The 12,131-nt window shown below is 32.9% G+C and overlaps 1 protein-coding gene across 1 annotated transcript; it reads left to right on the forward strand.

The window, feature by feature from the left end:
- The first annotated feature begins 286 nt into the window (after positions 1–286).
- NTS (neurotensin) lies at positions 287–11,810 on the forward strand. The gene is made up of 4 exons (XM_032416729.1): positions 287–496; positions 2,723–2,784; positions 9,067–9,291; positions 11,469–11,810. The coding sequence occupies exons 1-4, from the start codon at positions 424–426 to the stop codon at positions 11,619–11,621; spliced, it is 513 nt and encodes a 170-aa protein (XP_032272620.1). The 5' UTR covers positions 287–423; the 3' UTR covers positions 11,622–11,810.
- Positions 11,811–12,131: the final 321 nt, after the last annotated feature.

The raw sequence follows: 12,131 nt of genomic DNA on the forward strand, positions 1-12,131 counted from the left end.
AGAGGAAATGGGGAAAGAGAGGCACTGTAAATTTTTTGTTTTTTTCCCAATGTGCTCTATATGGAATTGCTTTTGAATGATTCCTGTGCGTCAGAAATCTGGAGCAACAGTGGCAATTAGGGTAGATGTCACGCTTTCGTTTGAAGTTCAGAAGTGGGGGAGGAGGGTGGGGGGACAAAGGAAAAGGGGAGGAGGAAGTGGAGAGAGGAGAGGAGGGATAGAGATGAAGGAGGGCACATCCAGAAAAGATAATCCTTGTGCTATCATGACATCATCTTTCTGCATGTATATATAGGGAATGGCCAAAGCATCTCTCATAGTTCACTTTCCAAGTCAGCTGAAGGCAAGAGGAAGCGCTAGAGAAAGCCCCCTTCGGTGTGTCTGTGACGTTTATGGACTTGGCTTGCTAGAGGGCTCAAGGAGATGATAGCAGGAATGAAAATCCAGCTGGCATGCGTGATACTTCTGGCTTTCAGCTCTTGGAGTCTGTGCTCAGGTAAGCTCAGCTGCATTTCACAGTTCCCTGAGGTGATTTTTTTCTTTTTTTGCACTATACTGCTACTTATGTTAATTCATCCAGGGAGAAGAGTTTTTCCTTTATTCTGGATTTGCTTTTTAGAGATAGAAACTGAATATATTATTTCTCTGTCTTTATGATTACAAGAACTGAAAGATTTCATTTCTCTTTTTAAATCTGCAAGGTAATAAAAGAGATTTCAATGAAACATTTCATGCCCTCCCCTTGGAATGTAGCCACCAGAGTAGAAAAAACTGTGGAGAACTTAAATTAGGCTGGTCAAAATCTGATGAGAAGTGTAGCTGCATTACCTGTCAAAGTGAGAACCCATAGTTAAAACCCATTCCATTCAAAATGCTTTTTCTCATCCTCAGTCATTCTTTTATGAAGCAGTGGCTTCTCCCTCCCCCAATTATTTTCTTAACTATGTGTGTATGTTAAGATAAAGTGAAAACTGATGTTTAATGAGTAAATGAATGAACCATTATTTATAGAAAATTATTTCTAAAAAATATAAAAATATTCCAAGTACTGTTAGATAATACATTTTGTATAGTCTTTCTATGTGACAAATAAGCATACAATTAATTTAATTTTTTTGCATGTTGTTTAAGTTCATGCAAAATGTAACTGGAAAATTGGTATAGTTATATTAATGGGAATTATTTACCTATAGAGTGTTTTGCATGTGATCATTAAGAAGCCGTGTATTGCTAAATATCTACCAATAACTTATCTTGAAAATAAGACTTAAATTTAAAAGAGTAACATGTAATGTTATAATATTGCAATATCACATCAAAGTGGGGAAAAAGAATAGGGGATAAATGCAGCAAAAATCATTTAGCTTGTTGTATACCTTTATATTTTAGTAATATGACATTGAAATATTTAATTCAAACTCCTTTTATGATTTTATTTAAATTATGAAATTAAAACTAGCAGAAGACATAAATGTTACTTTGCAAAATTTTTAATTTATTTTAATCATGAGAAAAAGATCTTGAGCTTCTAACTTTGCAAAATTTTTAATGATATAAATACCAAATTTTCTACAATTATGATTTTGTCTATTACATGAGGTTAAAGGTATATTTAGAGTGTATGAGAAAAATTAGACTATTGATTAAACACTGTGTTTATTAACTCTTGGAGCTTCTTGCTGTGATCAGCCAGAATTTGTAGGGATTTTGATATACATTTTTCATAAATGGCTAAAGGAATTTGTCATTCCCTTGAGAAACAGACTGGCCTTGAACAAATAGGGCAAAAAGAGCTCTGGTGTAACTTAGGTCCTGGATACAATTTAACAAGTGGTTACTCTAAGTGTGACACTTCTTTTCAAAAACAGTGTGTACTGCAAGGAAGATAGTCATTTTAACATCTGCTTTGTTTTATGACAGATCAGTGAGTATGAATGAAGTCATGTAATTATGATGTTCTATAACTTTATTTCTATTACTTACAGTATTTTCTAAAGTTTTCTTCTCTGCAATATATTCACTGGGGGAAACTGGAAAGGATATCCTAATAAAAGTCAGAAGTCCATTTTCAACACAATTACACATGTATTGATGGACAACCCCATTTTGGCTTAACCAATTTGCTTAATAGCCTGTGATAAAATAGCTAAATACACATAATTCTAAATTCTTATTTAAAGTAGAAAAACAAATCTTTCCAAGTGTTTTGTAAAATAGCATCTCAAGTTCACTAAATCTCAGTGTCTTTCTTTTTCTAAAATGATCAGTAAATAATTCCCCTTGGTTTTGAAAAACATTTTGTACACATCTTTTCATTATGTTGTTTTAAAAATATCAATATGCATATATTCTATATATATAAACTATTGCTGGTAAAAATTAACCAGCATTTTTTATGAAATCTCTACTATATGATATAATCAGTTTTTTTTTTTTTTTAAATACTGAGATTCAGAGATTAAACAACTCCAATACGTCAATAGCTCTTTTGGTATGTAATCATGTGTTTATTTTCTTAGGAGTGTTTTTATTATTCTAGCTGCCTGTTAGCCCAAAATAAAACCATAATTATTTTTTTCTGAATATTATTTTAAGGATAATAAGTGCATAGAAAAACAATAAGCTTCTAAGACTAAATTTTTTTGAGATTAATCTAAAATCTGTAGGTTACAATTATTTGATATATGTTATATAGTAAACATGTGGTTTTGATTTTACTCAGATTCAGAAGAGGAAATGAAAGCATTAGAAGCAGATTTATTGACCAATATGCATACATCAAAGGTAACTTTTTCTTTTCTTTAACCAAGGACTGAAGAACATATAAGCTCTCATTATAAACATGGTGTCTTTTTCCTATAGTTAATAACTTCTCGTCAAGACTGAAAAGTTCATCAAGAGGCATTTCCTTTCTCGGGAAACTTTTCCTTGAGTTCAAAGGAGTTAAGGGTGTTGATGCAAAAGGGAACGAAATTATAGTGACTATCAATCAGCATATTGCAACTTTAATTAGGTAGTCACATATTATTTATGTGGAGATGAAAATGTATTTAAAGGAATCCTGTTTCCATTCCTATCACATCGTGTATGGCAAAAGGTATGCCTCAAGTTAAATCCATTCAGGAAAATGAAGTTGACATTTTGGTTATATTGGGAAGAGTACAATGGAGTTCTAAATTAAAAATGAAAGTTCATGACAACTCATGAAATAAATGTGGTAGAAACTAAAGAGCAGTAGACTGCAAACAGAAGCTTGGAGATCTAATCCTCCAACTGTGAATTTACGAACTATTTGATCTTAAGCAAGGGGCTTCGTTAACATCGCTTGCCTTCGTTTCCTTATTTTTAAACGCTGGGGTTGGGGCTAGATTTACATTCCCCCTATAACAGAAGTATCATCTACACTTGTTTATGGTTTTTATGGAACCAAGTGAAATTTTGTATACCCGTACCTGTTATTTCTCTGTTGGTGTCTTGAGAACAAGAGTCCTAGATCCCAACCTGTACCTAGGAATAAAACACAATTAGAAAACACCTGATTACCGTGCGACCACACAGTATTGATTTAGCCGGGGTGAGTCGATCAGTGTGTATCTAAAGCAGGAATGGAAAAAGTGTTCCCAACCGAAAGACGTTTCTCAAAGAAAAATAAATTTTGAGTTGAGGCGGACCCTTGGTACAATTACTATTATAAGCACTGAGATATCAATGCAAAGGATTCAACAGATGTTATAGTAAGAAAGTCAGTGCTCACGGGGCGCCTGGGTGGCTCAGTCGTTAAGCGTCTGCCTTCGGCTCAGGTCATGATCCCAGGGTCCTGGGATCGAGCCCCGCATCGGGCTCTCTGCCGAGCAGGGAGCCCGCTTCTCCCTCTCCCACTCCTCCTGCTTGTGTTCCCTCTCTGTCAAATAAATAAAACCTTTAAAAAAAAAAAAAAAAAAAGAAAGAAAGTCAGTGCTCAAAACTCCTGTCTAATTTTTGAAGCAATACTCCAACTCAGGTCCTGTCACCTCACGTTTCTCTTCCCTAATTGGATAAGCATGTTCTAGGTACAACAATCCCTATTATATTTGTAGAATTATCTTTGATAGTGGGTTTGAAGGGGAAATACCCATTTCTTGTCTGTATTTGAGAATATAAGACATCATTATCTGAAAGCTAACAAAGATATGTTGTCTACTATGATCCTTAAAAGACATTTGGGGAAAATTCGAGTGCATATATTTTTACCATTGCCCAGATCTACAAAAGTTGAATGGATTGAAACCAATTTTTTTCATAATTTGGTAGGCTTCATATCAGGAAAGATCAAATTTAGTTTAGTCATTAAAACTCAATAACTAAATAATAACCTTAAGATAATGGATCCCTTGTTTAATACTCAGTCTGAATAGCAACGGTGACAATTACCTCAACTCAAAAATAGGAAGACAAGTAAAGCCAATAGTCTATGTTTAAAAATGGGGCAGATTGGAATGCCTTAGTTTCTCAGTAGAGATTTTACTCCTATAATTCTAAGTTTACATTGACACATAAAACTCCTAAATAATCTCTAAAATGTAGTATAGTTTGGGAAGTGTTAGTTACTTTGTGAAAGCGTGGAGTTCTCTGGAGTTACAAGGGAAAAACAATTCCAGTTTATGGAGTGGTTTGGTTTTTCTCTTAAAAGAAATACATAAAAATATCGGCACAATAATTTTTTTTTCTTTTATTTAGTCTTGGAATATGTCTCGAAAATGCATCATGGAAAAAAAAATGGAATCGCATTGTCTCCTTTTAATTGAGAAAAGTAAAATACAGTCTATAATGAGAAAGCACCCAGAAGCATCATTATTTCAGTTTTGCTGCTAGGATGGGAACAGAACGCTCAATTCATTCCTTATTTTTCACAAAACTACTATCGTTTATTTCTCTTTGACTCAGTTGATTTTTGGTGTGAGTAGAGTTCTATGCAAATGAAAACTCCAAACTTACGATCATTTTAACTAAATTACCACATTTAAAAATTTAAGAGAATAGTATTTGATACTGGTAGAACTCCATTATTAAAAGCTTCAGAAAGCTTCAGGTTTCTTCTTTCCATTTTAAAGGTAAAATATGTGAGCAATTTCAGTTTTAAAGTAAAGCTATTTAGACTACTTTGGGAAATGCTAATGGCAAATTTTACTTAAGCCACAGAAGGTCAAGAGAGAATTCATAGCTTGAAAAGGGGAAGATAATTTTTTCTCACAATACAATTCTCTTTATTACCAGGGCTAGTACTTTCATATTGTTCTATTAAGAAAGAGAACCTGGTATAGTATGTTTTCTTCAGGATCTCAAAAAGCTGCTACAATGTTGTAATTTTCTATGGTCAAACTTAATGCCTAGTATACAGTAAGAGTTTAATAAGTATTTCTGAACTAACAATGGGAATCTAGGATTCATTACTAACCCTTCCATTTTGTATTCAACTACGAAACTTCAGAGCTCCACCACAGATGGCTTAAATTATTTTCAATTCAGTGAAATGTTTGAATTCACAATTTGCTGACCTCATCTGAGTTCAATGTACAGGGAGTGAGTATTGGTCATATAGATTAGCTCCCATTTAATTAAGGTAACAAAAGTTCGACCAGAATCTTATTTAGTATTAAAAACTTAAATCAAGTAATGCTAGGTAAGAACCACAAATACTCTTGTTTTCCTTATCTTGAAAACAAGAAGAGATAATATTCTAAATTTCTTATCTATAGGCTTAGGTCTATTATAAACATTTGTATAAAATAATTTGATAATTAAGAATGTTTATTATTAAAGAAAAATTATTCATGATGCCAGCTAAAGGTAGTATGGAAGACTTTAGCCAAGAGGGCTACTGAAATGGGGGTTTTGCAGAGATTGGCTCAATTCCAAATACAACTAGGGCAAGTGTGCATTTATAGCTGAGGCAGAGTGGGGCTCAGTGGATGGAATAAGAGGAAACATTAAGGCTAGAAGAATTCTTGCTAGAAGACACAACAGGATTCTGATATTAAGGACAGAAATGTGTTAAAGTATCTGATATTTGATCAGGTATCTAGGGTGATCAGATACCAAGGGTGAGAGGCATGTACATGTGTAAATTGACTCAGCATGATTCTTGCTAAAACTGGACTAAGGAGACCAAGGACAGAGCCCAAAGTTGGGACCTCGTCAAGAAGGGGGCTCAGAGGAGCCTGATTCAAAGAAAGAGAGTCTTTGCCATTTTTTGAATGAAATAGTGAAACCTTATACAAAGTGTTCTCAAATGCAAGATTCCTACTTAGACATCCTTTAGTCAGTAGTGCTCTCTCTGCTGGGCTTCCTAGGTATGACAGGGACTAATGGGACCTTAAATAATTACTGAGTCGTGTAGTTGACTACTTTAACTGGCAGAAGGAAACCAGATGATTAATTCAGTTTCCTCATCCAAAAAAGTAACCAGATAACACTAGTCCCAACAAATATTTTATGAATAAAGCATTCTGTGGTCAAATTAGTTTGGGAAACATTTGATACTATATTGACACCATTAAAAAGTTACAATGGGGCCCCTGGCTGACTCAGTAGGTAGAGCATGCGACTCTTGATCTCGGGATTGTGAGTTTGAGCCCCACATGGGGTGTAGAGATTACTTAAAAATAATAAAATATTTAAAAATACATAAATAAAATTAAAAGTTACAATGAATATTTGCAAGTTAAAAGCTCTGAGGATACCAAAGTTCAAGAAATCTTTAAATTTTCTTTAAATTCAAGTTTTCCAATTTACTTGACAGTAGAACTCTTGGAAAAACAGTGAGTGCAGAACTGGTGTTCTAAGGAGTACACTTGAGAAAACACTCAATTAGATGATCTATAAAGAGCTTTCAAAATGTAAAAATATGGTATTCCATTAATTGGCATGATATAAGGTGTTGCTGCCAGACAATGGAGTATGTCCTCTCCAAGTTTCCCATAGCAGAAAAGTTTAAGCCATGGCTGGATAACTGTATTCACGGGGTATAGCTGAAAGGATTTCCAAACTGATTAAAACCTTCATATATTATATTATTATATATCATAATAATGTTTTCAAGTGAATATCTTTGTACTCAAATATTTGCATGTTCTTCAAATAAAATCTTAATCAAAGAGTGTGCACACTTTGAATTGTAATGCAAAACACCCTTTAAAAAGTTACAACAGGGGCGCCTAGGTGGCTCAGTTGTTAAGCGTCTGCCTTCGGCTCAGATCATGATCCCAGAGTCCTGGGATCGAGCCCCACATCGGGCTCCCTGCTCGGCGGGAGGCCTGCTTCTCCCTCTCCCACTCCCCCTGCTTGTGTTCCCTCTCTTGCTGTGTCTCTCTCTCTGTCAAATAAATAAATAAAATCTTTAAAAAAAAAAAAAGTTACAACAATCTACACCCAGACTAACAAATATTTAGAAGAGGAAGTGTCTGTCTCCTCATGTTCCTATAACTACACCAAATGAGTATGCCTATTCTTTTGAAAATCTTCTGATCTGGTGGTGGCCAAGTTGAACATCTTTCCACATATTTCTTTTTTGAGGAGTGATTCTGACTTGTTCACTCATTTTACTTATCTAAAGTTTAAATTTTTTTAGTTTTTTTTTTAATTGGTGGATTCAACAATTTCTTTTTGAAGAGCTCTCTCTACCTGTGTTAAGGATATTAACATTCTGGGGCAGCTTTTACAATATATCTTGCTTCTGATGTTGGTTCAGACTGTTAATTTTCCAGAGATGTTCTACACATTTATGTATTTAAAATTATCCTTTTCATTGTGGATTGTGGTTTGGATATTTGTTTAATAATACCTTTTTGGGTTTATAAAGCAAATTCTATATATTTAGACACTATTTTATTTTTACTCATATTTAACCCATCTGGATACTGTTAAACAACAATATGTCAAGAAAGTTATAACTAGATCTAAGTCCAGATTTCCTGGTAGCCACCTGTCCCAAGGATTTCAAATGCAAACTTTGCTATATGCTACACATTCATTTGTACTTGGACCAATTTTAGGATATTATTTCCTGTTGGGTCTAATGTTTACTCTTGCTCTATTAATTCACTCCTTTGATTACTGAGCCTTTCAGATACATTTCAATATCTGGTAGAATAAGTTCCTCCTCATTACCTTTTCATTTTTCTAAATATTCTTGGTTATTCTCACACATTCATACTTCCAAATTAACATTATAATTATTTTGCCAAATCCCCACCTCCAAATTCCAGTCTCCCCATGTTTTCCAAATTGGAACTTTGATTCAAAATTGCATTACAGGTGGGGAGTAATTCAGAGAGAATTGACATGTGATATTACTGTTTTTGAATCCTCCCATCATGGTTATGTGGTCATTCCCATCTATGTGTGTGTGTCTTTAGGAAAAATGTATGCTTTTCTTCATCTATGCCGTTTGAAATTTTTGTTAATTTTTATTATTTTGCATTTTGGCTCTCCTAAGTCCTTATGTTTCCTCATTGATTGTTATTAGCACATAGGAAAGTTGTTGATGGTAATAGTGATTTTGGATAAGATCTTATTAAAAAATGGTAATTCTAGAAAATATTATAATTTGCAAATAAATATATTGATCAACAATGATGCTGCCTATGAGAACTATCAATGTGTGGAATGGATTAGTGATCTTACACTACTGTAATTGTCCAAATCTATTAGTATCATCATAGTCCATGCTCCATTAGACACTAAGTTGAAGTATACCAAAGAGAATGGTAGTTTTAGTATTTTCATCTGTGATGTATACATATATTTGCATATTTATACTTACTATTATTTCTATTTTTTGCTTTACTCATTTATGTGTGCTTGTGCGCATGTGTATAACTGTATTACATTTTTAAAAATAGAAATATAATCAATTTGGTGATATAAAGTTACTAAATAAATAACAGTGTAATTATTAGGCTAGAGTAACAATTAGGCCCTAAAATGTAATGACTTAGCACAAGGGAAATTTATTTCTTATTCATATAATACAAGTTTTAACTACTTTTTTTTTTTAATTTTAAGTACCTATTTTTTTCTATACTTCAGATCAGTAAAGCAAGCGTTTCTTCTTGGAAAATGACCCTGCTAAATGTTTGCAGTTTTGTAAATAACCTGAACAACCAAGCCGAGGAAACAGGAGAGTTTCGTGAAGAGGAGCTTATTACAAGAAGGAAATTTCCCATTGCCTTAGATGGCTTTAGCTTGGAAGCAATGCTGACAATATACCAGCTCCAAAAAATCTGTCACAGCAGGGCCTTTCAACAATGGGAGGTAAAGCAAAAACAAAATACGAATGTAATTATCCATATACTAGTTAACTTTCATTTGTACTGATTTTTTTTTTTTTACCCTGATCATTATCATAACAGGAAGACTTACAAATATTAAAAAAGAATAAACCACGTGTTGAGGTTAACATTCCTTCAGATCTTCAAATATTTGGAGCAAAATATTTTTTCTTCAATCTTAAAAGGGGGGTATATCTTAAGGCAGATTTGATCCACATGATTTTATTGTGCTTAAATGGATGGCATATTCAGGCAATTTTTGGTGGTGGCATGCCTACAAAATTTAAGGACTCAAAATGTTTTCTTAGAAACACCAAGTCATGTGTGTTTATAAACAAGCACAAAACACAAAACATTCCATTTGTATTTGAATATATTAGGCAAGTAAAACTGGAAAATATATATATATATTCCTATTTCAATTGAATACATAGATTTCAGGTCTTTAGCATCTAAACTAGGTCCACCACAGCCAAGACATCCAAAATCCATTATACAAAAAGAACTACACTGAAGTAGGATAAAACAGTTGTATTAAATACTAGTGATTTACTGCCTTTGGTTTTGAAATATTTGTTTGAAGGGGGAAAAGAGAAATGAAAATGCTTTAAAGAAAAAAAATTAAAAATTTCCCAACAAGGGAACCATTTCTTTCGTATTAACCTCTAAGAGAAATTTGCTTAATGTTTTGTATTTTGGGTTTACACCAACATTGGAAATCCGAGGGTGCCTTTCCTGCTAATATAGCGATCTCTATAAATGACTATCACAAAGATACCCTGTGGAAAAGAAGAAATGCAAAACAGAATTTCTAGTGTTTATTCTAACTTATAAGCAAAAAGATGTTTTCTAAATGAAAAACAAAAAAACTAGTTTTAATTTTACTTGGTGGCTTACTCATCCCTTAATTCCGATTCCAGCTAAATAGCTTAGGTCTTTAAAATATTCTTTAAGTCAATAAAACTTGAAAAATGCTAATTTTAACATAGGGAAATGTCAATTGTGTATTATTTATCCAGGAATTAAAAACAACAATAACAACAACAACAACAACTCAATAAACTATGATACACACAAATCAGGCACACATAAAATTAGAACTTTTATTATTTTAAATGTTATTGAGTGATTTAAAAAAATGATAATACCATTCAGAACATAATATGAATAATTACAGACTATGTTCACAGAGAAACATAAGATTAAGAAACTAGATTGTCTGACAGTACCTGTTTTACCTTCTCTGAAACTGAATGCTGTGGGTTGAAATAAAGTACTTGGTGATACAATTCAATGCACATGCATTATAATTAAAAACTTAGTCTCCTCTTAGTATTTCTTATGACCCCAAAGTTTAGAAGACAATCACAAATACAAATACAATTCTTATCTTGAACATTTGTTTAAAAATTTCACACAAATTAAGTGCAAAATTCTGGGATGAATTCTTAAACATTTTCTGTTAGCTGAAATTTTTTATTCAGAACTGTATCAGAAAAAGGTGTTCAGAACTAATTTTAGAATGTGGCATATTCAATGAGATATTAGGTTAGATTCTACATGGAAATGAACTCCCTTAAGTTATTGAATTTGAACTTGCTTCTAATTATTAGGCACCACAATCTAAAGAGATCTTTACTATTTAAACAGAGCTTTCACATGTGTTAATTTCTACAACTAAGTTAGACAGAACAGGCATTCCTCTCCCTTTGATTAAGAAATGGATCTTTGGAATGGCTTTCAAGTCAAGTCAGTAATTAACCAAAGAGAACACAAAATCCTATTGCCTTTTGAGGCCAAACTTGGCTTACTAAATTCAAAATTCTATATTTGTTGTGATTTATGATATATTTTCATAACATTTTCGTCTATCATAAACTACAGCCTGAAAAATACTCATAGACTTACTGGGCATGTTGCATCAGTTGGAGGTATTAGTGTGTGGCCTTGAACAGAGAGTCAGAAAAAACCATGTTCTCATCCTGTTTCAGTCAGTTGATAGTCATCTGTCCTTGGACAAAACATTTAATTGCTTTAAACCTCATATAGCTCATCCACATGGGTCTTAACTGTCTGAATAGCAAAAGAGATAAAATGTAGAAAAATACTCTGGAAGATGTCATGCATCTAAGTTTGATTTCTATTCTGCCTATCTTGCAGTTAATTCAGGAAGATGTTCTTGATGCTGGAAATGACAAAAATGAAAAGGAAGAAGTTATAAAGAGAAAAATCCCTTACATTCTGAAACGGCAGCTGTATGAGAATAAACCCAGAAGACCTTACATACTCAAAAGAGGTTCTTACTACTACTGAGAAGATAAATATTTCATTTACATGTGATTGTGATTGATCATCCTTTAATTAAATATCAAATTATATTTGTGTGGTAATGTGACAGAACACAATTATTGTGTCTCTTCTACAGTCGTGGTTTATTGGTTGTGATTTTTCTGCATTAATATAAATTGGACTAAATGTTTTAAAATAAATCTAGATCTTGAGCATGATAATGTGTTGTGTGTAATTGGAGTAGATAGTAATTAAGTCACATATAGAATATCTTGTGATTTTGCAGAGCCCTTAATGGGTTATTTAAATAGTCAAAATGTTTGAAATTTAAACCAAATTATAAGGGATTACAACAGAGTCCTATGGCAAAGCCTAGCATAGATATCACTGACTCAAAACAAAGTTATAGTACTTCTTTTATTATTCAATTTTTTTTTTAATTGAGAGAATTACATGTTCTTTTCCAAGACTCACATAAATCTCTCAGATATGGGGAAGGTAATAGTGGTGAGATAGGATCATCTTAAAAGAATG

The sequence above is a fragment of the Phoca vitulina genome, unplaced genomic scaffold (genome assembly GCF_004348235.1).
Source record: "Phoca vitulina isolate PV1807 unplaced genomic scaffold, GSC_HSeal_1.0 scaffold19, whole genome shotgun sequence".
Taxonomy (NCBI): Eukaryota; Metazoa; Chordata; class Mammalia; order Carnivora; family Phocidae; genus Phoca; species Phoca vitulina.

Coding starts and splice junctions, on each gene's coding strand:
- NTS (XM_032416729.1), top strand. CDS start 424: ATGATAGCAGGAATGAAAATCCAGCTGGCATGCGTGATACTTCTGGCT. Junction 497..2,722: donor CTCTTGGAGTCTGTGCTCAG/GTAAGCTCAGCT, acceptor GATTTTACTCAG/ATTCAGAAGAGGAAATGAAA. Junction 2,785..9,066: donor CCAATATGCATACATCAAAG/GTAACTTTTTCT, acceptor TCTATACTTCAG/ATCAGTAAAGCAAGCGTTTC.